At 52.1% G+C, this 26,915-nt stretch overlaps 11 protein-coding genes across 11 annotated transcripts; 8 read left to right on the forward strand and 3 right to left on the reverse strand.

Annotated features, from left to right (window-relative positions):
• Positions 1-127: 127 nt before the first annotated feature.
• On the forward strand, positions 128-1,810 carry LOZ57_006803 (uncharacterized protein; the record flags this gene model as incomplete). The annotated part of the gene is made up of 1 exon (XM_049255818.1): positions 128-1,810. One exon carries the CDS (start codon positions 128-130, stop codon positions 1,808-1,810), a length of 1,683 nt encoding a protein of 560 aa, XP_049105187.1.
• A 758-nt stretch (positions 1,811-2,568) lies between these two features.
• On the forward strand, positions 2,569-2,926 carry TFB5 (TFIIH complex subunit tfb5; the record flags this gene model as incomplete). The annotated part of the gene is made up of 2 exons (XM_049255819.1): positions 2,569-2,575; positions 2,652-2,926. 2 exons carry the CDS (start codon positions 2,569-2,571, stop codon positions 2,924-2,926), a joined length of 282 nt encoding a protein of 93 aa, XP_049105188.1.
• Positions 2,927-3,607: 681 nt separating this feature from the next.
• Positions 3,608-4,588, forward strand: LOZ57_006805 (uncharacterized protein; the record flags this gene model as incomplete). Its single annotated transcript, XM_049255820.1, has 3 exons — positions 3,608-3,714; positions 3,792-4,423; positions 4,479-4,588. The coding sequence occupies 3 exons, from the start codon at positions 3,608-3,610 to the stop codon at positions 4,586-4,588; spliced, it is 849 nt and encodes a 282-aa protein (XP_049105189.1).
• A 397-nt stretch (positions 4,589-4,985) lies between these two features.
• On the reverse strand, positions 4,986-5,516 carry LOZ57_006806 (uncharacterized protein; the record flags this gene model as incomplete). Its single annotated transcript, XM_049255821.1, has 1 exon — positions 4,986-5,516. One exon carries the CDS (start codon positions 5,514-5,516, stop codon positions 4,986-4,988), a length of 531 nt encoding a protein of 176 aa, XP_049105190.1.
• A 1,708-nt stretch (positions 5,517-7,224) lies between these two features.
• Positions 7,225-8,371, forward strand: MEP2 (ammonium transporter; the record flags this gene model as incomplete). The annotated part of the gene is made up of 2 exons (XM_049255822.1): positions 7,225-7,459; positions 7,518-8,371. The coding sequence occupies 2 exons, from the start codon at positions 7,225-7,227 to the stop codon at positions 8,369-8,371; spliced, it is 1,089 nt and encodes a 362-aa protein (XP_049105191.1).
• Positions 8,372-9,508: 1,137 nt separating this feature from the next.
• On the forward strand, positions 9,509-10,758 carry CHT2_2 (Chitinase 2; the record flags this gene model as incomplete). Its single annotated transcript, XM_049255823.1, has 5 exons — positions 9,509-9,608; positions 9,671-9,736; positions 9,796-9,809; positions 9,874-10,001; positions 10,056-10,758. 5 exons carry the CDS (start codon positions 9,509-9,511, stop codon positions 10,756-10,758), a joined length of 1,011 nt encoding a protein of 336 aa, XP_049105192.1.
• A 3,642-nt stretch (positions 10,759-14,400) lies between these two features.
• On the forward strand, positions 14,401-15,846 carry LOZ57_006809 (uncharacterized protein; the record flags this gene model as incomplete). Its single annotated transcript, XM_049255824.1, has 1 exon — positions 14,401-15,846. The coding sequence occupies one exon, from the start codon at positions 14,401-14,403 to the stop codon at positions 15,844-15,846; it is 1,446 nt and encodes a 481-aa protein (XP_049105193.1).
• Positions 15,847-16,296: 450 nt separating this feature from the next.
• On the reverse strand, positions 16,297-18,649 carry LOZ57_006810 (uncharacterized protein; the record flags this gene model as incomplete). The annotated part of the gene is made up of 2 exons (XM_049255825.1): positions 16,297-18,110; positions 18,166-18,649. The coding sequence occupies 2 exons, from the start codon at positions 18,647-18,649 to the stop codon at positions 16,297-16,299; spliced, it is 2,298 nt and encodes a 765-aa protein (XP_049105194.1).
• A 720-nt stretch (positions 18,650-19,369) lies between these two features.
• On the forward strand, positions 19,370-20,715 carry LOZ57_006811 (uncharacterized protein; the record flags this gene model as incomplete). Its single annotated transcript, XM_049255826.1, has 6 exons — positions 19,370-19,437; positions 19,505-19,527; positions 19,582-19,648; positions 19,710-19,797; positions 19,879-20,427; positions 20,485-20,715. 6 exons carry the CDS (start codon positions 19,370-19,372, stop codon positions 20,713-20,715), a joined length of 1,026 nt encoding a protein of 341 aa, XP_049105195.1.
• A 323-nt stretch (positions 20,716-21,038) lies between these two features.
• LOZ57_006812 (uncharacterized protein) lies at positions 21,039-23,824 on the forward strand (the record flags this gene model as incomplete). Its single annotated transcript, XM_049255827.1, has 7 exons — positions 21,039-21,210; positions 21,303-21,643; positions 21,822-21,897; positions 21,949-22,151; positions 22,224-22,284; positions 22,349-22,695; positions 22,745-23,824. 7 exons carry the CDS (start codon positions 21,039-21,041, stop codon positions 23,822-23,824), a joined length of 2,280 nt encoding a protein of 759 aa, XP_049105196.1.
• A 493-nt stretch (positions 23,825-24,317) lies between these two features.
• Positions 24,318-25,723, reverse strand: LOZ57_006813 (uncharacterized protein; the record flags this gene model as incomplete). Its single annotated transcript, XM_049255828.1, has 3 exons — positions 24,318-24,890; positions 25,095-25,482; positions 25,581-25,723. 3 exons carry the CDS (start codon positions 25,721-25,723, stop codon positions 24,318-24,320), a joined length of 1,104 nt encoding a protein of 367 aa, XP_049105197.1.
• Positions 25,724-26,915: the final 1,192 nt, after the last annotated feature.

Consider the following 26,915-nt stretch of genomic DNA (forward strand, 5'->3'; position numbering starts at 1 on the left):
GCCCGCCCCGGCCTGCCCCCCTCTCGTCCGCCATCTCTCTCTCTCTCTCTCTCTCTCTCTCTCTCCCTCACCTCCTCCCTCACCTCCTGGCTCTACGCCTCTCCCTCACCTCACCTCCGGCCCAACCATGGCCGTCCTCGACAAGTACTCGTGGATCATCGCCATCATCTCCATCGCCTTCTGCGCCTCGTCCTTCGGCAACGGCGCCAACGATGTCGCCAACTCCTATGCCACCTCCGTCGCCGCCCGCACCCTGACCATGCCCCAGGTCGGCGTGCTGTCCATGTTCACCGAGTTCATCGGCGCCGTCGCCCTCGGCTCGCGCGTCACCAAGACCATCAAGAACGGCATCATCGACATCAACCGCTTCCGCGCCACCCCGGCCACCCTCGTCCTGGCCATGGGCTGCGCCGAGGTCGGCAGCGCCTTCTGGCTCGTCCTCGCGACATCCCTAGGCTTCCCCGTCTCCACCACCCAGACCGTCGTCGGCGCTCTCATCGGCGTCGGCTTCGCCGCCCAGTCCAACATCAAATGGGCCTGGACCAAGGGCTCCGTCTCCCAGGTCGCCGCCTCCTGGGCCATTGCCCCCGCCATCTCCGCCGTCTTCTCCGCCATCATCTTTGCTACTGTCAAGTACTCCGTGCACAACCGCGCCGACTCCATGAAATGGGCCCTCCGCATGATTCCCTTCTACCTCGCTCTCACCGCCGCCATTCTCGCCCTCTTCATCATCGTCGAGATTCCCGGCACCCAGTCCCTCGAGGAATTCGGCGTGGGCAAGATGTGCGGCATCATCCTGGGCGTGTTCTTTGGCTGCCTGGCCATTGCCTACACCTTCTTCTTGCCGTACTTCCATCGCCGCTTGATCAAGCAGGACGCCCGCCTCCGTGCCCGCCACATTCCCCTCGGCCCCTTGCTTTGGAAAGAGGATCCTTGGATCTACTGGCCAGCCCCTGCTGACGGTGAATATGTAATCGATTACTATCAGAACTCCCACGCCGGCCAGAATGCCGTCGCCGAAGACCTAAAGAAGGACAACAGCTCCGGCGGCGATCCAGCCTCCATCGAGAAAGGCCCGACGCCTGCGCCGCCTGCTGAAAGCGCCCTTGCCTGCAAGCAGCATCTCGAGCCAGATGAGCGCTTTTTGGCTCCCTACCGACACCTCCCCATCTATCATCCTCTTCGCCTCTTCTCGTTTGTCAAATGGTTCTTCCTTCAGGGTGTTACCCGCGATTGCGTCAGCCATGAATCAGACCGTCTAGCTGCCACCCATGCACGTGCCGCCCGCTACGACAACCGCGTGGAACATCTGTGGACATATGCCCAAGTTGCCAGCGCCATGGTCATGTCCATCGCTCACGGCTCCAATGATGTCGCCAACGCTGTCGGCCCCTGGGTCGCTGCTTACGAGACCTATCGTGCCGGTATTGTGCAGACCGAAACCCCTACTCCTATCTGGATCTTGATCATCGCCGGTTTCCTTCTCGGCGCTGGTTTCTGGTTTTTCGGCTTTCATATCATCCGTGCCCTCGGCAACCGCATCACTCAGATGTCGCCCACTCGCGGTTTCTCCATGGAATTGGGTGCCGCCGTCACTGTCCTCTTGGCCTCTCGTCTCGGCCTTCCCGTCAGTACCACCCAGTGTCTGACCGGTGCCACTGTCGGAACTGCCCTCATGAACTATGACCTCGGAGCTGTCAACTGGCGCCAGCTTGTCTGGATTTTCAGCGGCTGGCTGTTAACACTCCCATCCGCCGGATTAGTTTCCGGCTTATTGATGCTCATGGCTTTGAATACTCCTCACTTCTAAACATGTTTATATTCTACCCGTATTATTGATTTTTAATGGCTTGTTATGTCTTCTAAGCCTCGGTTGGCGGTGCATGGTCTTTCAGGATGGTTATTACAGATCATTTGGATATATCCCAAAATTTCACGTCTCAATTCTTATAGCACCCTGCTAGCAAAATTTACAACTTTTAAAAAGTCAAACTATTTTCTCATGCGGTAGAATTTCCTCTTTCTTCCATACAATTACGTGTATATATGCAGAACTTGGTATTCACCTAGCTTATTTTGTACTGTTTACCACACATCCGTGAACGCAGATCTTCCTCTTAACCAAGTTGGGAATTATCTACACAAGAAAAAGCAGTGCCGTTTGAGTCTTCATGTATTGCCTTTCCAGGGACGTAGAGGCCCAGGCCGCACTACATGGCTGCGCCAGTTTTCATCCGAATGCACTCAGGGTCGGGGAGCATTAGGGTGAACATACTGTTGGGACTGCGACCCCATACGCAATCTTACAGATAAGGCGACCCCTAGGGCAGGCGAGCCAACATCCTTACCTCCAAAGCAGTAAGGTGGAGACTAAACGCCAAGCATTGACAAGCCTTCCTTGGCATTCAAGCTAGGCTTGGCGAAATTGCTGCCCTGGTCCATTCACGCGATCAATCAGCTAAGCGGAGCCAACTCGCTTACATAATACGAGAACACGAGCCAAGAAAATAAAAGACTCATGAGCAAGCGAGGCAGGAAGCCCAGTACATCCAAGCACTCCACATCAGTATGCCTCGTGCGGTGAAAGGTCCTACATTTCGCTCTCTCCCCCTAAGATTTCTCACTTGAAGCTAACACTCGGAGTTCTGCAGGCGTCTTGATCGAATGCGATCCGTCAGTCAAAGCTATCATCCTCAAGTACGACGAGGAGCGGCATGACTACATAGTCGAGGACTTGGACGACGATCGACATCTCGTTGTGAAAGAGAGCCAGCTGCAAAATCTTAAGGCCCGCCTGAGCCAGGTATATATCCCTCGCCTGCCTGTTAAACTGGCCAGATCAACGGATAAAGTTCTGATACATATATACTTGCAACAGGAGCTGGATGAAAAGGTCATGCAGCCGGAAGAATCCGAATCAGAGTGAGATGCTAGTATAAATGCCGCCTTCGCATTTCATCATCATTTGATCATATGGTAATCGACACCTAATATTCTTTCTCCAAGCTGCTGCCACTATGACGGGACATAAGTGGCTGTCTAAGATACATCTCCCTACCAACTATTCCACCCAATTGCTATAGTCCCTCATAGTTGGAAGCCGGAGCGCTTCTTAATGTCGCCCGGATCCGGTTAGTTAGTATTTCTGATATATCCGAGTGTCATCGGCCTAAGAACTTTGGGGGTTCTGTATTATGCCATACGTTAAAATCGATCAGGGCCAGCACCCAGCAACCGGAAATCTTTTTACCCAGTTAGGCCACTTCTACGATATAGACTGGCATGATAGGATAGCATTTCGTAAATGCATCATCTCTAGAATTTTTCTATTGAACTTGTCCTTTTGCAGACATCCACCCTGTAGATACTTTTTCGTCGTGGGCAACCAGCCAGGCCGAACGTTGAGCCGAGGTCCAGCGACTTCGCATGCGCCACCTCTCCGCAAGACAATTATTATTATTATTAAAGATCCAGCTTCACTCTGCCGCTGCAATGCGGTTCACATCAGAAGCAACTGATCTGATTAAAGACATACCTCGAAATATTTCTTCCCATTACCCCTTAACTCCGGCTCGATCTCCCTACAAATCTACAGGCGACAGGAGAGATGGCTGGTTCATATAACCCAAAGCACTACAGGGTTACCTTTCCAAGCGAATATGTTGCCCATGTAGAGATCAATCGAGCCGACAAGCTGAATGCATTCTTCCAGGAGTATGTCGATAGGGATCCCATACTGTACCCCAACACATCGCCTACCGCCCAGTGCTAACATTCGAATCTCCCAATAGCATGTGGGTTGAGCTTCGGCAGGTCTTCAACCAGCTCTCTGTAGACCCCAATGTCCGGTCGATTGTCCTTTCAGGTGCCGGCACACGCGCTTTTACCTCTGGGCTGGACGTGAAAGCGGCAGCCAGCGGTGTCCTCGGCGGCAATGGGGCCGTCGAGACGTCGGACTCCGGTAGAGTGGCTGTTCATTTGCGCCGGAATGTGGCCGATTTTCAGGAGTGTGTCTCGGCAATAGAAAAATGCGAGAAGCCTGTCATCTGTGTGATGCATGGAATCACGTATGGCCTGGCCATTGATATATCCTGTACCGCGGACGTGCGAATCTGTTCGGACGATACCCAATTTTGCGTCAAGGAAGTGGACATCGGCATTGCTGCGGACATCGGGACGCTAACCCGCCTGCCCAAGGTTGTTGGGCACTACAGCTGGGTCAAGGATGTGTGTCTATCGGCGCGCGTCTTCGGTGCGGACGAAGCGATGCGAGTTGGATTCGTGAGCTCGACACACAAGAGCAAGGCCGATGCCGTCGACGCGGCGGTAAAACTGGGCGCATTGATTGCGAGCAAGAGTCCAATCGCGGTGCAGGGCACGAAGGAGCTGTTGAACTGGTCTCGAGACCACAGCATCCAAGACGGTAGGCTCTACTCGCCTGTACATGTAGATCTAGCCATAACTAACAGCCGACCCAGGGCTTCGATATACAGGCGTCTGGAACAGCGCGGCGCTTCAATCGGCCGACCCGGCTGCAGCACTGATGTCTGGCATGGAGAAACGGACGCCGACCTTTGAGAAGCTATGAAAGGAGCAGTGTCACTTGCCAGGGCCCTGCCCTGTGTGTATTTCTATATCTACATGAAGTGAATCTGTGGGGAGAGAGAGCAGGAAACAGGGGTATGTTTTTATTTACATCTTGGGTGGCTTAGTCTCCCACGCCGCTGGATATCAAGGGGCCTGGCTCGCGTGCGTGCGTGGATTCGAACTTCAGAGCAATAGTATGTACAGAATTGGAGTGTATAGAGCCCTAGTTATAGAGCAAGCAGCATGAGAGAATTTGCAACAGCAGCAACTCTAGGCTTATGACAAAAAGTATAGCAGAGAAGAAGGGAGTGTTTGCAGGGTTTGGGACAGCTGTGCCAGCCGCAGAACAGGGCTCGCAGCCTTGTGGCAAACAGCGCGGTGCTCAGGCCTGCAACGCGTTAGACAATCTCTCTCTCGGGGCGGTGCTGGGGCGGGCGACTCACCTGCGAGACTTCGATGGGGTTGGACAGGAAGTCCCCGACCAAGATGGTCTCCTGGTCGCTAAGATGCTTCGCGACGACCTCGTCCTTGGGCAGCCGCCAGACGCTCTGCCACCGGCCCTTCGCGACGACGGAGTATGTGCGGTTTGGCGGCAGGGTGATGGCGTCCAGCACGACGCGGGCGACAGTCGACTCGCCGGGCCGGATTTCCACCAGATGGTCGGGCAATGGAGGCAGCATGCGTGACATCTGGATGATGGCAGTGGGGATGTCCTGGCCGGAGTCGCGATCGCGCACCTCGAAGACGCCCAGCAAGCCGGCGGACGGATCCAGCGGGTTGTTCCAGGCGAGCACGGTGAGCACGGCGTCGTCGTCGTTGTGGACGGTGGCCTCGAGCTCGCACGACTGGCCGGCGGGGATGGCCGGGCGCGGGGCGGCGAGGGCGACGCGCAGGCGGAAGGGCGGCGTGGCGGCGGCGGTGGCGGCCATGGCGAGGAGCAGGGCGAGCAGAGAGCAGGCGAGCAGACGCAGAGCGAGCATGTAGGTCGCGAGCGAGGTGACTGTAGCTATGTAGTTAAAGTATTAAAGCGGTCGACGTCTTTCAAGCGAGATGGACGATGTGCTGCTGCCTAGGCTGCCCCCCTCGCCCGCCCCGCCATGCCCCCACGGCCGCGCACCGCCGTCATGCCACCGCGGCCCCGCGTGGCCCCCCGCGCCAGCCGTGTTGCGTACGCAGCCTGAGAGCTACATAGCTATGCAACTTAATTGCTGGTCAACAGGTATTGCAGCTCGATATACTCACCCGCCTGCCCCGGCCCTGAAACAGACCACCCATTGGTGCCCGCTCTCTCGCCTGGCCCGCTGCCTTCGCCGTCAAAAAAGCATTTGCGGACGATGCGCAGCCTCAGTGTTAGCCAAAATGCCCCGCCACCGATGTCCCATCCGCGAGAAATTGCAATACTCTGTCCTCTGTCCTCCGTATTAGTTAACTAATTAGTTAGTTAACTAACGCATCGCTCGCTGGAACAAGAAACACACCCAAAACGCGTTGATACCCGGCCAGACCCGGCCGCTCGAGCTGCCAGGAAATAACTACAAGATGCGACGCGAGAAGAACTCCAACAGCCCGGCCGGCTTCCCGACCACAAACCCTGGGCTGTGTGGCTCGTGCCGATCAGGAGGGCATGGTATGATCGGCCAGCGTTGCCCTTACTCGCCTCATGCCACCCTTGACCCGGCCACGTCTGAAGCCATATACATCGTGTATATCATGACGTTGCCACCATCCAGACATCGACGCCTTTTGGAACGGAGGTCACCTGAAACTCCAGTTGACCCTTGCCGAGTACCACACTCGGTCTATACTCAGTGCCACACGCCGGGATGACACTGGAACAAACCATGGCCATTATTGCACTTGGGCCAGTCTCTGCTCTGCAATGCAACAGACCTGGAGCTGGAGAGAACCTCCCCTTCTCCATTTGTTGATCCCGCTCGTGCCGGCTGTGACTTCCAGCCCACCTGTGCGCACTCAGGCTTCTGAAGCAGCAATTTCGGTCCAGGGTTTCTGGTTGTTTCGAAACCGCCCATCCCAGACGACTACCTGCCGCGTATCCGTCATCTCCCAAGCCAAAACAATGCTTATTTTCACTTCATTTCGTTCCTCTCTGGTAGCCATCTAAAACACCATCCTGTTTGCTGGCACACCTTGGTGCCAGCCTCCTGCAAGCATTTTGCTTCAATCCGCCGTACAAATAATGACTACAGGCTGGCAGCTGCCAGCATGCCCAATTCTGCTCTTTGTGCAGAATCCAAGACATCCATCGACCTATGCCTGTCTTCAGGCCATTATGCTGATCTTTCCCCTTCCCCAGGATGCCTATAGCAACAATGAGTCGTTCCGTTGCCCCTTGCCCGCCTGCTGTAACACTAACTACGGGCTACGGATTGGTCGAAATCATCCAGGGTGTCCAGTTTACCTTCTTCACCCGATGGAGTGTCTTTGATACCAGGTGCCGTGCGCAATTGCCCATGGCCCCTCGCATTTCCCGGGAAGGCTATATAGCCCTTCCTCTCGCCGTCACTTCCTGCTTTCTTTTGGCCCACGTTCTGGCTGCACCGAGTCTTTCCGGCCTCTTCCTCTCCCTACCCACCCCGGCTGTTCACTAGTTCTCTAACTGCCTGTTCCCAAGAAGCCATGTTTTTGCCTGCTGTCGTCACGGTTTTAGCGGCTTTGGCTACGCCAGCCTTCTCCTTTGCCATCTCCCGCCTGCCCCAGGCTACCCAAGATCTTGATATTAAGCTCACTGCCATCAGCAATACTCGCATCAAGGCTGTCATCACCAATACTGCCAATCGCCCCCTCAATTTACTCAAGTACAACAACTTTTTAGATGATGGCCCAATCCAAAAAGTCTCGATCTTCAAAGATGGTACTGTTGCTTGCTGCCTCATCTGGCCAGAGCATTTCTAATGCCACACTGAATCTAGGGCAACCAGTGCAGTTTGATGGAATGCTCAGGCGCATTCAAATGACCGATCTTCATCCGAGTGTCTTCGTGCCACTCACCCCGGGGCAGAGCATTGAAAAAGAGTTCGACATCGCGTCTACTGCTGATTTGGCCGCTGGTGGCACGTTTACTATCTCATCTCAGGGCTTGATTCCTTTTGCCGAGGCTAACGCAACCACTCTCGCCGGTGCGATGGCTTTCAAGACGAATCAACTTGATCTTGAGATTGACGGCACCCTCGCCGCGTCTGTTGCTAAGGCCATTACAGCCCTTTCCCCAAGAACCCGGGTTGACTCCGGCTGTTCTGGAGCAGAGAAAAACTCCCTTTTGGCTGCCCTTAAGAGTTCTGCTTCACTCTCCCAGGCCGCAGCTCGGGCAGCCCAAAGCAACCCTACCAAGCTGGCTGAATATTTCCGCAACAGTGATTCCCGAACCGTACAAGCCGTTGTCGCTCGCTTCCAAGCCGTCGCGCGGGAATCTAGCTCGACCACTGGCGGTTCTACCAGATATTACTGCAAGGATAGCATGGGCGGCTGTCAGCAGAATGTCCTCGCATACACTCTTCCATCTCAGAACTTGGTCGTCAACTGCCCTATCTATTACCGCCTGCCACCGCTCTCGCGGAGTTGCCACGCCCAAGATCAGGCTACCACCACTCTCCACGAGTTCACTCACAATCCTGGTGTCTACCAGCCCTTCTGCCAGGACAATGCTTACGGATATGAAAACTGCCGTCGCCTCTCTGCCCAGCAGGCACTAAACAACGCTGATAGTTACGCTCTTTTTGCCAACGGTAAGCCACACCTTTCTCTATCCCTGTCAACTCATAGCTGAGACCCAATCTTTTCCACAGCGATCTACGTCGGTTGTTAAGGGCGAGGGCGCTAGGTTCCTGGTGGATGCCAGCTGGAACTTGCTCCACTAAGGAGAAGGTGGCGGGCTGGTGTGTGCTAATGGATGCTGCTTGCATATAAATGCATACATTCCTGCCATATGTAAATACTTGTTGAAACGTTTTGTTTGATGGTGGTTTCGGCCATTCAAAATAGGCCATCCATATTTCGCTTAAACCTCCATGTCGTAGTCATGCGAAACAACCTTACTTTGCCCATGGGTCAGCAGGACAGGGTCCCCAACCGTATTCGTTCGCCGGATGACATGTCTTTCTGCCGGTGGTGAAGCATTTTCCGGCAATCGTCCTAGCAATCTTGCCGATCACCTAACTCGTTAGCTAACTACGGCCCCATCCGCCCGGATGTACCTTGATCTAGACTACGCCACACTTGCCGTATTCGAATCGTTCCCAAACATACTCGATACACTTGGGCCCCGTACAGACAGAATATAACGAGCAGAAATATAGATGGTGTCGACCCTATGTAGTAGTTCCTTCAGCCGCTTGCCCAACTGGCACAGTGGAAGTTTCATGTCTCAGGGGAATCCATCAACCGCGCTCTATGCCTCAAAAGGGCTGCCTCCTCGATAGCCAAGTGGTTACGTCAGTCTACATTGTCCCCACATCAACGGGCATGGCAAGCTACCGCCTGCACCTAATTATTCGCACGCTATAAAACTTCGTCAGGATGATAGCGTCATGAGAACTCGCTGCTAGGCAACTGATATTTGTATACATCTGCATTTGTTCATTCCACTCATCCGCCGTTACCTTGATGCCATGAGAGCCTCGAATGGCGGATTTTATGGTCCTTCGTGGAAGTACCGGCCAAGGTTGATTGGCCTTTTGGATGTAATATGACCACTGCTGCAATGGTTGCTTGGGCCACGGGTCAGAATATCCTCTGATACATATGGCCATACTAAGGCTTGGATTAAAAAACGGCATCGGGCGAGGAAATGCCTAAGTGGTCTTTTAAGTCAATAAAAAGGAGCCCCCGACCCTTTATCGGCGTAATCATAGACTGCCCTAGACGCTTTCATTTATATACGTGAAATTCAACAAAAAGCACCAAGATGCCATCGTTCAGGGGCTTAATTGCTTTAGCCGCCCTCGCGGGCTCAGCATATGCCAAGTTTGATAGTGGATCTTCAAGCAATCTTGCTCTGTATTGGGGTATGCAGATAAAGTCCTGATTTGATATCGTCTTAGTAGTGTCTAAATAATTCCTATCACAGGTCAGAATTCCTTTGGGAGAGGCTCCGGGGAACTTGCGCAGCAACGACTTGGATATTATTGCGAAGGTAGGTTAACTTCAATGTCTGCCTGATCACCTGTTAACTGTTTTCCATTGTCTCGTTAGATCCAAACATAGATGTATGTATCGAACCAGCCGGCACGGGTGTATATATTTCTCAAAACTTACGAAATACCTTCTCAGATGATTCAAATCGCGTTTGTGGTAGCAATAAATGGGCCGGGCGGTGAACCCCAAGTCAATTTTGCTAACCAAGGGGACATATGCGAGAAATTTCCCGGGACAGGATTGTTGAATTGCCCCCAAATTGGGTAAGGTCAATGGGTAGCAGCATTATTGCGGTCAACACTGACTCTGCAAAATAGGGAAGATATAAAAAAGTGTCAATTCAAGCAAAAAACAATTATACTTTCAATCGGTGGGGCAACATATAGCGAGGGGGGGTTCAGGTCAGAGACAGAGGCTGTCGCTGCTGCAGACATGATCTGGGAGACCTTCGGTCCGAAAATGGATAGCACCAGGCGACGACCGTTTGGAGACGCGGTTGTGGACGGCTTTGATCTTGACTTTGAGTCTAACGTCGCCAACATGGATTTTTTCGCTAATCGACTGCGCAAATTGATGTCCTACAACAACTCAAAACCATTCTACCTGACAGTGACGCCCCAGTGCCCGTATCCAGATCTGAACAACAGGGGCATGCTTGAGGGGAAAGTTGAATTCGATGCTGTTTTCGTCCAGTTTTATAACAACTACTGCGGTCTAAACTCATTTCAGCAGGGCGGCGAGCAACAAAACTTCAATCTCAAGGCATGGGACAACTGGGCAAAGAGCATGTCGAAAAACAAAAATGTCAAAATCTTAGTTGGCGCCCTGGCGAATACGGGCGCTGCCGGTTCCGGGTACGTGGAGGCATCCACACTTGCCTCGGTCATCCAGTATTCAAAGACCTTCTCGAGTTTCGGCGGCGTGATGCTCTGGGATGCCAGCCAGGGATGGGCAAACGGCAACTTCATTGCCACTGTGAAAAAAGCGCTGGGACGCTCATTTTGGAGATTCAGGGCATAAACGCAGGAGTATAACAATTGACTTTGAATAGAAGCGTTTCGTATGGCTGTACGGAGTATAATGATAGATGTCCATTCTTGTTGTTTTGACTTGTCTGGCTATAGAAGCATTGATTAGCTAGGATTCCCAGGATGTATGTTGTGGGACGACTAACTTTAGACTAGCATTTTGAATATTGTGAAGGGTGCATTTCTACAACTTGTGAATGTAGATATGGAGAGAACTCATATTGAGTTGGTAGAAAATCGTCGTTGGGACACGTAAAATTAAGATTTCGCACGAACTTTTGCGGAGTAACTAGTTAGTTAGTTAACTAGTTAACTAGTTCTAGTTAACTAACTATCTGGACTCCATGAAGCCAAACCAACCCCAAACCCATAGTTTTTTTTGTTGTACGGAGTATTGAGGTTAATATTAATGCTCCCGAAAATGGTGAAGAGAAAAAGGCACGAGGAGCCGGCTAGAGGACATTATCGAGGGTTAGGGGGGAAAGTCCGCGAGCACCCACCGCGGTATCCTCGAACAGTCTGGATTCGATTTTTAAGTGCGCAATAGAAGTCCAGCGGTGATGCTTTGAGAAAGGAGGGAGCACATTGTAGAATATGAATCCGTCCATCGGTCTTCGGCCGAATCCCTGGCTGGGTCTGCAAGCGCCCAAAGAGGTAGCAATCCCCTGAAAATTGTGATCAATTATATCCCTTGGGATGGAGGGGTGAAGACCACAAACCCCCGCACAAGCCCGTATCAATGACAGGAATATTGGAAGCAGGCTTAACGTCGTAGATTTGAAAGATAACATGGAAGACTGATCCAATTGGCTAGATCACACGATATCGACAATTCCATTCTCAGCGGCAGAGAATGCAGACGGCCGAGCAACGGCGCTCAGAGTGACGGTGTGAGGGGTCCGCATACGGGGTTGACTACTCTGCAGTCCCGGAGCCGTTTCTTTGCTGCGGCCCATATCAATGGCATAGTGAAGAAGGTCTAGCGAGCATCATTACTCCGTATGAGTGGGTGAACCTTATTAGCAGGCTAGGAGGCTTGGCAAGGTCACGGGTTGCAAGAGGTAGTAATTCCTTGGCATTTTTGCTCCAATCACATGATCGTCCTTTTCGCCGTCAAAGTGCTCTGTACTCTGTATCTCAGTTTACTTTTCTCTCTCCCCCATATAACTAGATGACGGCGGCGTAAACCCATAATAATGGATAGAGAAACACGCTATGACAGCGCATCCCGCCCCTCCCCTCTTGGTTGGGGCCCAGGTCAATGGTTGGACCCTAAGGCCCGCCCTTATTTGCTGCCAACCAGATGGTGGCTAGCAAGCACAGCATTTCCACTCCTCGCAGTACGTACTTCACTGGACGGAGCCAATGAGAAACTTTTTCTGATTCTTCCCAGGGAACGTTTGGTCCTGTTGCCAATGCTTTTAGCATCTGCGCTCTTTCGCAACACTGGAGATCAGAGACTGTATACTCCGTACGGCAATCTGGTTACTGTCAAAGACCCTGGCTGGTTGTGCACCCCTGCTCCCTGCTCCGTATATGCTTAATGTTTTAATTTTTCCTCCCATGGCAAATCACCACTTCTCTAACCTTTCTCTAACAACGGTTGGGCTCGCCTACAGGGCAATTGCCTTGAACTCAGTTTCCCTAGCTTTCGCTCTACTGGCAAACCTTTCGCTGTTGCTAAACATGGCAAAGCGACTACCTTTCCCTATTGCGCAGCCTGTTACTGTTGGTGACTGGTATATTGCTTCCATCTTATTGGTGTGCTTGACAGCCATATTTCCTCGTAGAAGTGATATGCGAAATCGGCAGGTAACCCAAGCGTATTATTATGCTATCATGGCTGCAGCAATTTACTTTTTCATTTCTTCACTCATGTCGATAACCGTCTATGGTGCCCGGGCCCATAAATATAGCCGTGAGTTTCACCTGACAACCAGTCAGCGTTCCCTCATGCTTCAAAGCATTTTATACATGGCCTATCTGCTTCTTGGCGCCCGCGTGTACTCCCATATTGAAGGCTGGAACTTCCTAGACGCCGTCTACTGGGCAGATTTTACTATTCTTACAGATGGAATTGGCAACCTCACTCCAAGGACCCACCTCGGACGTGGCCTTCTTTTTCCCTATGCCGCCGGTGGCATGCTTATCCTGGCGCTCCTAATAAGGTCGATTTGCTCCTTTATGATCGAAAGAGGCAAAAAGAAAATCGTGGCCCGAACCACTGAAAGGTTGCGCTCCGCTGTTTCTAGAAGGCTCAGATCGGGGAGTAAAGGGCGATGGCCTCTGCTTCCTGACAGGCCTGGGTTTCAAAAAGAGCCTGAACATGAGAGCAAAAAACAAGAATTTTACTTAATACGTAGAATACACCAGACCGCAGCACTCTATCTACGATGGTATTCACTCGTTACTTCTCTCCTTGTCTGGATGAGCCTATGGCTCTTTGGCGCCCTAGCTTTCTTTTTTGCCGAGAGAAACGCCCAATGGACATAAATCGCTATATTTTGCATATACCTCTCTATTGACTATCGGTTACGGCGACTTTGCCCCTGGAGCCGTGTGGTCAAAATCCTTTTTCGTATTGTGGTCTTTACTTGCTATTCCTACAACGACGATCTTTTTTTCTGCTTTTGGTGACACGCTTGCTCGAACATTCCATGATCTTGCTATCTATATCGGCGAGCTTACTATCCTACCCGGGGAAATTGGTATCAAGAAACAAGTTCTTCAATCTTGTCGAAGCGTGATGCGCAACTTCCGACAGCCCCTTTCCCATATTTTGAGCCAACCTTCACCAAATGAAACTCAGAAAAATCAGGAGGCGGCAAACTACTACGAAAAAGAATTTGTCAAGCTGAAGGACGAAGACAGATCACCTCAAAACCGTACTCACCGGCAATACTTACTATGCCGTGAGATGCGGAAGGTTCATGGAGACATAGCCCGATCTCCCCCTTTGGAATATACATATGAGGAATGGCGCTTTTTCCTGCAGCTTGTCCGAAGGTTAGATTCCTGTTGCAGATTAACCGACGTTCCGCCTGAATGCTCCGAAGAAACCAGAGATCATGGAGCATTCAGCCCTTCGTTTTTGCTTAATCGCTGAAGTTGGGTCGGCATACATACACCACTTATGGGTGACAAGGATGAAGCAGAATGGCTTTTTGATGTTTTGTCATCCACACTGGAGTTTGAACTTGAATTTCAGTATCGGAACGTGCAAGAGTCTACTTTATCGCAGTATTCGCTCCGTTGAGCCAAATTGATGCTAGATCTCAACTAGGATGTCGCCACCCGCCAGTGAAATAGCTAAACATTAATGTACGTACACCCTCTGCTTCTATTAATGGGGGCTTGCCGTCTCACTGGACTTATTTTGTTGAAAGAATAACCCTATCAAGTTTGTCACAAGAATCAAAGAAAACTAACAAATCAACTGTACTCTTGTTAAAACATGCAGGCCCCATGCAATTGTGAATGCAACACAATACCATGGTCGCTATATGGTACACATTCACTTGCAGCTCTAAGTGACTTCTCAAAATTTCTCTCGGTTAACTTCTAGCCTCCAGCTACTTTCTGTCAATCCTCGATATCCTGGTTCTAGGCCACAATATCCTTAATTACCTTTACAATGGCCGTCATTCCACCAACCTTGGTTGAACTAGCTTACATCTCTTCAGCGCATAGGAGTGGGTCTCAGAAGCGCTCGTTTCCAAACCTTACTGGGTCCAAAAAGACGTCTGTGGCTTTGGTGGTTCTTATTGTGATCGCTATTGTTTTGGTATCTAGCCTCATTGTTGGCTTATATTGCGTGGCACGACGTCACCATCGACAAGAGACTAGGACTAACTCGGCCACGAAGCCAGAGAGATATTCCGAGACATATTCGCCAATACAGGTGGGAAAGGTAGAGAAGCCCGAGTCTAGTTTGACGTCTCCTCTACTTCGTAGTAGCGATACTACTTACAGACCCATTAACAGTGCTGCTCAGTTTGACTCAAACCCGCCACCTCATATACGTTTTCCTCCCGAGGCAGCAAATAACTCATCACTGCTACCTCCAGAACCAGAACGTCGAAGCCTTGATTTGGATGTCGTAACGCCATACCAACTGTCAATAGCAGCCACTTCTGCCCGCCATTCATTTGCTTCCGATATTACCTCGTCTGTCTCGTCGATCATCGATAAGTACAGAAAGCTTCCGGGTGACAGATGTTACGACTCCGACAATAGTGCTGCCACTGTGCGGCCTCAGAATCAAGAGATAGATAACCGCAATGTATTTCAAAGTATTGATCAATCACGATCGATACTACGGAGCAGTTGCGATTCCTCTGGCCAAAAATCGGCGAACCCCCAAGATACACCGCCATCTTCCAGTAATAACCGTACCACGCCCATGACAGGAAAGGACAAAACTCATTCTGCTGCAGAACCCTCCAAGATATCCTCAAATGGCTCCAGATACACCCAAGATTATTTCCCGCATACCCCTTTTTCTATGAATCGAGACTCCAAGGGTATGACTTCTCTACTGCCTCGGACCTCCCCTCGGACGCCTGGAATGTATCTCGGTGTACCTCATGAAAATGCCTCTCAGAATGAATCATATACTGATCTCCTTCGCTTCCCACTACAAGACAACTATAGGGCAAGCGAACAGAGCTGCGTGGATTCACAGCAACTCCACCCTTGGCCGCTGGCAATCACTCCAGAAGAACATATTGAACTCAGGGACTTTCTTAGTCCAAATTTTCCATTAGTTCACAACCAACCTCAAAGTACAACGCAGTCCGTTCATTTGGAGCTTGCACCGCCTCGTGATAGCGTACAGTTCGAATGGAAACAAAAGATGAGAGAATCAGATTCAGCCACTATCCGCGCGCATCACAATCAACCTACAGAGACAGCTGTCGATACGGATAGCAATAATATTAATTTGTCGTCAAACAACAGCGTCACCCAAACCCAGTCCCTGTCAAGTGATTGCCAGAATTCAGGAAGCAGTAGAGAACCCAAAGTAAAGAGGAAACGAAGGACTCGGCTTTATAAACTGGTCAAGAAAATCCTTTATTAACCCTATCTTCTAATCTTTCTGACTTAAATGCATGTCTGTTTTTATCTCTACTTGATCTACGGTCCTGCCTCCGGAGACACTTTGAAAACGAGCGACGCTCTATTCTTTATGTATAAAAAAAGACGCATCTATTGCGTACTTCATACGACATACGGAGACACAGTACGAACAGTTAGTTTCGGGCCATAGCACGGGACAGATGTTGAAATATGTATGCAGTGCTTCGTACAGCACATACATACAATAAGTTCAACTTGAAACCATCATATAGAGTAATCAGCCTCTTCGCCCAATTCGATTAAAGTAGAGTTGTCTATTTCATGATCGTGAGCATACTCCATACCAGTCATCAATCATCCAGCAAAATGTAAAGAAATCTAAATCCCGCCGCTATATGCAAATACAAAAAACTCCGGTAATGCAGCAGGAAATGCTAGGAACATGTGTTTACTACACGAAAGATCTTCCTCCAGGCGGTGGGGAAACCAACATATCTCCTCGCTCAGCTCTTCTTAGTATATCGATTCCAAGATGTTCCTTTCCATCCAGTCCATGGTAAATACCAAACGCATAGAGTGCTTGGTTGCCTTCTCCGGGGGGAGGGTTACTCGCTCTTGTATTGAGATCCGCTTTAGTTTTCGAGTCACAAAATGTCGTATCCACCAGAAGAGGGCTTTGGTAGAGAAAACTAATCACATCGGCATATGTGGATGGTTGATGTGGAAGATACCTCTTACGTCGAGGCCACAGAGCAAAAAATGACAACATATAGATCGTCAGAAACACCATAAGGGCATAATAGGCGGGTAAGTGCGTGGACATCCGAATTTCGCCATGAGAGGGATACCAGCGAGCCATAAAGGAACCCCCAGCAAGAACAGGGATAGCTAGGGACATGACAGACACAAACGAGACGTATGCAACCTTATAATGGCCATTGGAGAGCGCAAGAAAAGTGGCCTCGAAGGGAAGGCAGGAGTTGTAAGCAAGGAGGAGACTAGAGTCGGCGGAGGCTCCATTAGGCGAGGATAGTGAGCAGAATGGCTGAATGGTTCGGAAATACACATCAAAAGGTTGCCATGCGAGGAAGAACAGAGATCCAATCAAGGCAGGAATGAAACTGTAGAGGAAATTGGAGGGCGAGAATCCTGATGATGTCGAAAGTGTTGGCAGCAGAGGAAGAAATCCATTGTAAATTGGGCGATTGACGAAGCTGATGATAATGAACGTAATCAGTAATGCAACCGCAACAGCAGTCCAGACCACGACAACAGTATCCTTCAAGAACCAGGGTATCCATCGAAATCGAACAAAGGGGGAGTGGAGGCTCCTTTCAAATGAATTTTTTGCGTTCAATTGTTGTCGCTCAACATCTTCCTCAGTAATCGTATCTCTAACGCCGTTTTTCTCGGTGTAGCTGTCTCTCCATTCTGCGAGGCGGTGTACGGGGGCGTTTTCTTCGCCTAGAGCATAAAAAATATTGGGATTAAGCGAAGTCCGCCAGTAGCCCAAGCGCACCGTTCGCGACGGGATATGCTGTTCCACTTCGCGGGAAATTTCCGACTGATCAAAATCATGGAGCACGTTGGATTTTTGAATAAGGGGAATAATGTCGGCGAGGCTGACCGGGTCCCATTGCAGCCCAGAGATCCCCAAGTTGAAGCGAGCCATGATAGTGATCAGAGCAGCCGTAAGGATGACATACAGCGCGACTAGCAGCCACGCAACAGGGCGGACCGTATTCCATTGGAACGCGCCAGAATCAGCACTGCCATACCATTTAGGCTGAAACAGAGAGCTCTGAAGGGGTACGATCATTAGATTCGTGAGCCAGAAAACAACGAGGCATATTCCAATCAGGGCTTCACCATGCCGAAAGTGAGATAGATCTGGCAACAGAAAGTTCTGTGGCACCATAGGTAGCCCCTGGAGTACTCGTTTCCGGGAAGTTTTGCGAGCGAGGATGGAGAGTGGTATGGCACGATAAACAGCAGCTTGGACAACGAAGATCCAGATAACGATCAGTATAGCCAATAGCTGCGGTAAAAATTCGAAAACGAAGTATCGCGAGTCCCCAAATCCGCTGTAGTCCCACAGACCATCATGCTTTACAGGCCAGGTGTTACAGAATACCAATGCTGCAATCATACACAAGCATAAGATAATCAAAGGGCTGAGTAGTGACAGGCGTAAGGGGCGTGGCACTGCATTGAGCCGGTTATACTCGTATCCTTCCGCAGGAACGTCTGCTGGTATCAAGATTTCTGCCAGGCTAGTTGTCAGAGCATAGACCAGGGAAAGTCAAGGGTCCTACTCTACCTTCCGGGCGCATCAGAGGCACCTCCTTCTCGTCCTCCATCTGATTATCCGTCTCTCTTGAGGTGGAGTTATGATATCCTAGTGCTTCATCGGGCATCACTCGTTCGACAGGGTAATCATCTGTGCTGGCAACAGTCCCCCGGCGGCCTCGGCCATGCAGCTCTTCATCGCGAGTCAGTTGATCGATTGCAAAGCGAATATAAGGAGTGTCGTCCACGCCAGGCGTCGGGGTTCCAGTCTCGGTTCGTGCACCAGCCTGGGAAACAGAGCGCGCTGGCTGCGGGGCTTGCCGCGATGCATCTTCCTGCCGCATGTTCAGGCCAGGGGACGCAGTTCGGGAGGGAGGCGTCTGGTATCGCACGACGGTGAGCCTGCTGCGGTCTGAGCCGATGCTGGCGTTGGAGAAAGAGTAGTAGTCGGAGGAGGCAGCAACAGACTGCTGCGACGGAGTGTGCACAAGCTGCGGGCGGCTTCCTTTGTCCATGGCGAGCAGAGTCAGCGCAGGCTCGTCAAAGGGTTTCCTCTCGGGGCAGGTAGGTGCCTTTCTTACTGTCAACGGTCTTTAAAGCAGCAGATGCTCCAGCGACCATGGTGGCCACGGTCAGCGGCGCGATGGTGAAGGCGGCGGGCGGCAGTGAAGGGAGCGCAGCACAGCGGCAAAGGCCCGATCCAAGAGCGGGCTGACGACCGGTAGCGAGTGACAGCAGCCATGGCGACTCTTATTCCCCGCCGCGCGCCTTGTGCCGTGGCCGTCGTGGTGGTTGGGCGGGAGGCTGGTCGAGTGCGAAGGCCGCGCGATCGCAGGAAGCCCAGCCTCCTCGCCGTGGCGGCTGGTGATTCGCACGGCCGCAGAGACGGGCGGGAGCAAGAAGCTGGCCTGCTCCGCCAGGCCGTTTCATGTGTTTGCCCTGACTGACTGATGGCCCCCTGGATAGATAACTGGTTCACTGACTAGTTATGTGCTGCAACTGCAGCGTCGCGATGCTGGCCTGCGCGCATGCCGCCGAGAGAGAGGCTGCATCGCAAAGCACCCAATAACGAGTCTCTGCGCGCTCGAGGCTCTCGCCCCAGCACCCACGGCCGCAGCCATCCCTGAGCACAAAAGGCGACGAGGGGTCCGGCCGGGCCTCGCGATGGCATGGCCTGCTCCAGGGGCTGGCCTCGAACCTGCCCGCCCGTCCCCCGCCGCGACGACCCGCCAGCGATGCTCTACCGCAGAGTGGGAGATTCCGGGCTGTATGTCTCGGTCATCGGCCTGGGCGAGTGGCTCACGTACGTTGCCCAGCGTCTCTTTGCATCAGCCAGCGAGATAGGCAGTGAACTGACAAGCGCGCGCCAGGCTGGGAGGCCAGGTCGACGAGGGTAAGCACCCAGACACACACACTTGTTGCATGGCCCGCTGAGAACTACGACTAGAAGGCACCTTGCGCTGCATGAAGCAGGCATACGACCTGGGCATCAATTTCTTCGATGCAGCCGAGAAGTAAGAGCTGTCTGTCCTGGGGCGTAGCTGTCCCGCAAAGCCCGCTGAACAACCGCTGCAGATACTCAACCGGCCAGCTGGAGGTCGCTCTGGGCCGTGCCATCAAGCGGTTCAGCTGGAAACGCAGCCGGCTAGTGATCAGCACAATGGTAGCACTCTGTTTCTATCTCTGTGATCGGTGTCAAGAGCTGCTCTCCAGTCTTCTCTCTCTGACCTTCTGCCGCCACTAGATCAACTATGGCGCAGCAAACGGCGAGACCTCCGTCAACGACCATACGCTCTCGCGCAAGCACGTTATCGAAGCAACCATCGCTTCCCTCAAGCGGTTGGACCTGGAGTACGTCGACATCGTGCGTGCTCATCGCCCAGACCAGATGACCCCCATGGAGGAGACAGTCCGTGCCTTCAACTACCTCATCGAAAACGGGCTGGCCTTTTACTGGGGCACGTCCATGTGGTCTGCAGACGAGATTGCGGAGGCTTGCCGCATTGCAAAGGTGTTCGGGCTTGCGGCGCCTATCGTCGAGCAGCCGGTGTACAACCTCCTCGATCGCCAAAAGGTCGATGGAGAGTTCCATCGCCTATACTCCAAATACGGCATGGGCCTGGTCACTACCTCGCCCTTGAAAAACGGCGTGTTAGCCGCTGATCTTACGCCCGCTCAGCCGACGAGCAGAGTGAGGTTCGCAGACATGGCGGATGGCCAGCACGGCGTCTCAGCCAACAGACCGCCCACCCATGAGAACACCGCCTATTCTCGAAAAGTTGAGAGGCTCAAGGTATGTAAGGAGTGCGGGCAATCATGCTGCGTGGGGTGCCAACTGACAACTCTCTAGCCAGTAGTGGACAGGCTGGGGGTGAGAGTGGCCCACTTGGCACTGGCATGGTGTCTCAAACACGACAATGTGGCTTCAGTGCTAATAGGAGCATCGCACCCGGGACAGGTTGTCGACAGTGTGCAGGCCTTGAGGGTGCTGTCACGCCTGACGACCGAGGTGATGGCGGACATCGACAGGGCCATGCGCAACAAGCCAGTGATCGACAGCAGCCATCGAGATAGGGACTAGTGAGCATCAACACTTGTACGGCAATAACACTGCTTCCTATTTAGAATACATAATAGAATCCCAATGAAATAATTTAGAATATGAGCGAGGAGGTTTGGGGTGCAAAAAGGACGCCCGGAGCAATAGATAATCCGATCCCGGCGCATTATCATTATTCCGAACGCGCTGAGTAACTAATCGCCTGTCCTCAACGCAATTCCTACGCCAGCGCAAAATCGCGGCTCATATGTATCATCTCCATCTTTTGTCTTGTTGCCCTTCGTCCCCCGTCTGCTCGTCTTCGTTATCCGTTTCATCACCTTCCCCCTCTCTCCTAATTCTCTATGTCTCATTACGCCCCCAACTACCGGCCGCCCTATCGCCTCGACGATAGGAACGGCCGCATGTACGACGATCGCGTCTCGCAGTCACCACCACGCTCGCACTCTTTGTTGGCGAACCCTCCCGCCAGAGGCCGAGACCACTCGCCGGGCAATACCTGCTCTCCTCCGCATGGTAAAAGCTAACTTTTACGCAATCGAGCCTACATGGATAGCGGATGCTACTCTTTGGATCTTGTGCTGATATCTCAATCTTACTACTTTAAGAAGACATGAGTCGAAATATGCCCCCTCGCCGGTCCGCTGCAGACAGAAGGCCTACCGATGATGACGGAACCTCCTCTTCAAGAGGTCGCGACTACCGTGGAAGAGAGCGCGATGACCACCGGCGCTCTCCCCCCTCATGGCGCGATCGGTCAGGCTACCGACACCACGACCGCGAAGGCTACCGCTCTCCAACATACGACGATCGTAGACGAAGCTACAGCCCGAGCCACAGCCGCAGTCGGTCCAGAAGTCGAAGTCGGCGTCAACGTCCTCCACACTATGGCATCGAAAGCCGCGAGGTTATGATGGAAGGCTTGCCTATAGATATGAATGAAGACGACGTTGGACTCACTCCTCCCTCCCCTCCTTGCTCAAGTACTCCCGTACCCCTTGGCAACAATTATTGGAATTTCATCTGGCTCCTGTCCCGGCCTTCAAGCTCTCTCCTTTCTGGTTTGATTGTATACTGAGATATGCATATCGCCGGACTTCTCTCCGGTCGATACTTTTTGAGAACAGATTTCCAACGAACTGAAGCATTCTTACCATGTTGAAGATCTTGAAGATATCCGAGTTATAAGAGATCGCCAAACAAGTAAGCAGCGCCCGTCTCGCTCGGTGACGTGTCACTAACTGCCCTTCGAAGGGATCTCTCGTCAGCTTGGGTTCCTCCGTTTTCGCTCACTAGACTCCTCTCGGGACTTTTTGGAGCGGAATTTTCCAACCATATACCTACAAGGTGCCAACTCGCAATCTACTGACCGTGGAGTCAAGGTGAGAATTGCATATAGCCGAGAGAGGGAAGACCGTAACCGTATCAGGGCTGAAGGTGAATGGACATGTAAAGTTGTGCGTCAATGCGATCCACAGTCCCTACCTCCATTCACAGCCAGTTGGATCTAACAACTATTTTTTTCATAGTGTACACTAGCAAACTATGCGACTCGTCAGCGGTGCTTTCGATGTCACGCTGTTCGTACCGGTATGTTTTTTGTCCCGTCTTATTTTTACCTCTTCGTTATTTTTCTAATCTTCAGACACCACAGACGTTCAGGCAGCTGGTAGTGAGTCGACTCAGCGAGTCGCCAACACCGGTGATAACGATGTTTCACCTGATGGCACACCTTCACAGTTCTTACTCTTCCGTGGCCTTGAATCAACTGTCACTGAGGAAATATTGGCTAAAGGTGTTGCTAAGCTTTATAAGCCTTCGCCTAGCTCTCAATCTCAAGGAGCTATCGCTGCCGCCAAAAAAGGCGCCAAGGTTGCATCAACAACGGGTGACTCTAATTTAGGTGCTCGAGAGGGCTCCATTCGTCGTATTTTACTCGTGAGAGATAGACGAAGTAATGAAAGTTGGAAATATGGGTTTGCTGAATTTGCAACTGTCGAGGTATGTAATCGCAATAATACCTGTCATAGATTCATGCTCACTGTAGCAGGATGCCCAAGCTGCCCTCATCCGGCATAATTCATTCGAAGTTTTTACCATTTCATCAAAACCTGTACTCGCGAGTTATATTCACGCTGGTGTTTTCGTACCGGTCCTCAACCCTACAGCAAGCACCGAGCGCTTTACGTTCAGCCCACTTGGGAATAATATAATGAAATTGGCCTACTGGGATGAAGGTGCCTATGTGACTGAGCTGAAAGTTTCATCGGAGGACTTGGCAACGAAATCTAAACCAAAACAGAGCGCGCCCACCAGCAAATCGGCTAAAACGTCAAAGGATAACGACAAAAACAAGAAACGAAAAGCTGAACCAGGGGTTCCTCCTGGAAACAAAAAATTAGCAGTGCCTTCGCATTTACAGTTCTGGAGTAACAGGCACGCAGAACTGCATGGAATTCGGCGTAACGAACAGGACGGCGAAGAACAAGGCGACAGCCCTAATTCTGCTGACCCAGGTGATGGCAATGGTAGCAACACTACCACCTCTGTTGCTCGCCAGCCAACGCAATCGTATGCTGACCTGAACCGGAAATGCTGCTACCTCTGCATGCGGCAGTTTAAAACCATCGCAGAAGTGAATCGGCATGAAAAGCTGAGCCAGCTTCACCGTGAAAACTTGCAAAATGAAGATTTCAAAGCCAGGGCAGTTGCAAAAATGGCCAAGAAACGAGATGAACAGCCAGAACAATCTCTTCAGCCAACAGGTGAGTATCGGGACCGGGCCAAGGAGCGACGCCAAGTATTTGGGTCGTCCAACAAGTCGAAGGAGAAGAAAGAGACAGAAGCGGAACCGCCCACGGCGCCGGCAGTATCAAAGGGTGCCTCACTGTTGGGCAAGATGGGCTGGTCTGCTGGAACTGGCCTCGGAGTCCAAGGCACCGGAATTACAGCGCCCGTCAGCACTGACCTCTACGCGCAGGGCGTCGGCCTTGGTGCGCAGGGATCGAAAATCGGAGACGCAGTACAAGAAGCGGGCCGAAACACCCGGGGGCGGTATGATGAATTTCTAGAAAAGACCAAGGACCTTGCGAGGGAAAGGTACGAAAGGATGAAGGAAAGGGAAGGGTGAAGGTTGTAGGCCAGGCTTTGATGCGTTCGTGGGGTGCATGCATATATGTACATACACCCATACTATTATTTTCGCATGTCTGTTGCACCAAGCGCAACTGAGTTGACTTGAGGTCAACTTGCTTCTGGTGGTCTTGTTAGGGTGTTATGTAACATAGGCCATACTCTGTATTTTACAGGCCATAGGCATGAACACGCAGTAGTTATCCTGCACTGCGGAGTAACTCCTTAATATCACGCCAAATATAATAACGCCATAAACACTTTTGCGTATAATACACAGGGGTGGGCCGGAGACCTCATAGTATATCGAATCCCACTCTTCCCCATCCACAGGTCCGGTGTGCAGTATGGTCAATGATATCGACGCGGGCAAGATATCCACGCCAGCTATAGCTCCCACACGGGCCAGCCACACCTCACTCGGACATGTCGGCAGAACATCACACGACACAATGACGGGCGGAGTGTAAGGAGCGGAGAGCAAGCGCGCGCTACCGTTCTTTTCCTCTCTCGTTTGTGGCGCCCTGATCGCCCGTCCGCTGGCCTGTTTTCTCTTTTTCTGCTTTTCTATTCAGGACCGTAACGACCCACTCCTCCAACTCCTCTTCGACCTGCTGTTCGCTTCTGCCCGACCCGTCGGCGCCCAAGCCACCGCGGACCTTTCTCCGCAAATCATCCAATGTGTTTATTTCAAAAGCATGCATTGCGCCGCCGACGCCGAGCATGGCGAGACTGACAACATTGATGGACGCGATGTTGAGCGCTTCAAGGGCTTCCATGGCTCCATTGACGGGCGGCTTGTGGTTGGTCGCACTGGTGTAGTATGGAGGGATGGATGCGATACGTCGACGGGAAAGAGAGCGACGAGTGATGAGAGCAGAGAGCGCAAAGAAGATCGAGCCGCCGATGAGGAGTTTGGTAGAGTTGTTGAGACGGGGCGATTGCGATTGGGCGGGCGGTTGGTCCGGGATAAGTTGGGGGGATGGCTCCGGCATGCTGCGGACAGCGGTGGACAGCACAGCAGCTGCTCGAGATCCGTGGGTATCTGTGCCCGCGTGCTGTGGCTATAGAGGTAGAGGCGTTTGTGTTCGACGGTCTGTTCGCGATATAAAATATCTCGATTGGGCGTTTGCTGCTGAGTCAGCCGTGCGCGCTCACAAGACGGAACAGCAGGGCAAACGGGCCTCTCTCTACCTTTACAGTAACTACGCTGGCCGGCTAGTCAACTACTTGTCCACTTGTTCTACACGCCGTCTCAGCCGCCACACCTCTCCAGGGCCGTGCTCATCCTGAAAGTCCTCTGTCTTCTCGAACCCGCACTTCGTCAACACCCGGTAGCTGGGCACATTGCCTGTGTGCGTGACGGCGTACAGCTCGTCTGCCATGCCCTCCGGCGGTCTATCCGCCTCGTACCCCTCCCACCATGCCTGAATCGCCGCCTTGAGAGCCTCGGTGGCATATCCTCGCCCCCAGAGGTCAGGGTGGATGAGATATCCTACTTCCATCCGACCGTCTCGCGTGTTATACTCAAGGACTCCGCCCAGACGGCTGGGGTTGGAGAGCTCCACCATGGCCATGCCCAGATTGCCTGCTTCATTCCATCGACACATTCTTCTCAGAGTGGCGGGGAGGTCGGGGTCGGGCAGTTTGGTTTGGCTGATTGCTCGCAGATGGATGTCAGTCTCGGCATGCTGAATGGCTTAAATATAGACATTTCTCGTCTCTGAGAATGGCGTTGGTTATTTGGTGCCTACCTCCAGACCATGACCTCGCTGCGGGATCGTAAGTCAAACACAGCTTCAGCGTCTGTGTCACGCAGGGGCCGCAGAATTAGCCTCGCCGTTCGGATTTCTGGCCCTACCTTATTTATGAACTGGTCTTTTGGTAGTTCGGCCATATTCAATCTTCATCAAAGAGACGGGTGCTCCGCACGGAGTACTCCAGAGATATATTAAAAACAAAAGGGGTGAGGAGAATATCTTTGTTCAGGTGTTGAACTTGAGCAGCAGAATAGTGTGACGTGGCTTGAGAGCCATTGACTCAAACCATTATGTTTAACCGTTTCAAGCTCCGCTTTATCGTCAACTCCTTGGGCTCTCTCCTGAACTGTTTCAGTAAATTCAACTAGCCCCTCGTATTGGAAACCTTTTTGTCCTTACCACAAATCAGAGTTGGGACAGGACTTAAGTCAGAATGACATGAAGGGCGCACTTTCTCACAAATAATATGGTGAAAATCCATCACCGCACGATACGGAAGCTTACCCTATTCTACGGCTTCAATGTTCGAAGAGTGCAGCTTCATGCTCGGGGCCCAGGAGGCGACGCAAGTCCGTGCAAACCAACTTCAACGGCAGTTCTCTTCGTCCCATCGACGCGCCTCCAGACTGAATATTTTGGCTTGCCTGTCCTCATCGCAACCGCGACGATTGGAGAACTAGCCGCGAGGCGAAGGGCGGTGTCGTTGGCGATCCCCTGGCGACGGGGGTCTGGCGGTGACAGCTTCAAGGCACCCCCCTGTGCCTAGCCCGAAGCGAATACCGTGAACAACCTTGCGGAAACCGCATCTTACCGGCATAAAAATAGGATTCGGGCATGCTGGCCGATGTTAGGATTAGGATGTGTTCACACGATCTCTACAATGATGCCAGCCAAGCCTGCCAGACGAAAAAGCAATGGAGGCCTCCAGATCATCGATGCGGTGACAACAGGTTCTCTGCCGTCGCGCGCCTGCAGAGCAACCAGCTGCTTTGGCACAAGCACCGGCGGGCGGTGGGCCAGGCCGCCTGACAAGACATGGCCTGGAACGGCTTTGAAGCTGTGTACGCGTGTAACTGTCTCCGTGGCATAAACCGGCTTCACGCCCGTTGCAAACCCGAGCAAATCCGCTCACGGTTCTCTTGTTTGTGCAGAGCGAACAGTGTGCCGAGTCTGACTGCCGCAGAACAGGTGCTTCTCGCCAACCCATGCTCGCTGCCCACGGCGGCCCCATCGTGAACAGGCCTGCGCCAACCACGAACCAGAGTTTTCGTCTGAACAGGGTGCAGCCCCAAAGGGCAAAAAGACTCCCGTTGGCCAGCGGTGGTTGGT

The sequence above is a fragment of the Ophidiomyces ophidiicola genome (genome assembly GCF_022830035.1).
Source record: "Ophidiomyces ophidiicola strain CBS 122913 chromosome Unknown scaffold_58, whole genome shotgun sequence".
NCBI classification, from domain to species: Eukaryota; Fungi; Ascomycota; class Eurotiomycetes; order Onygenales; family Onygenaceae; genus Ophidiomyces; species Ophidiomyces ophidiicola.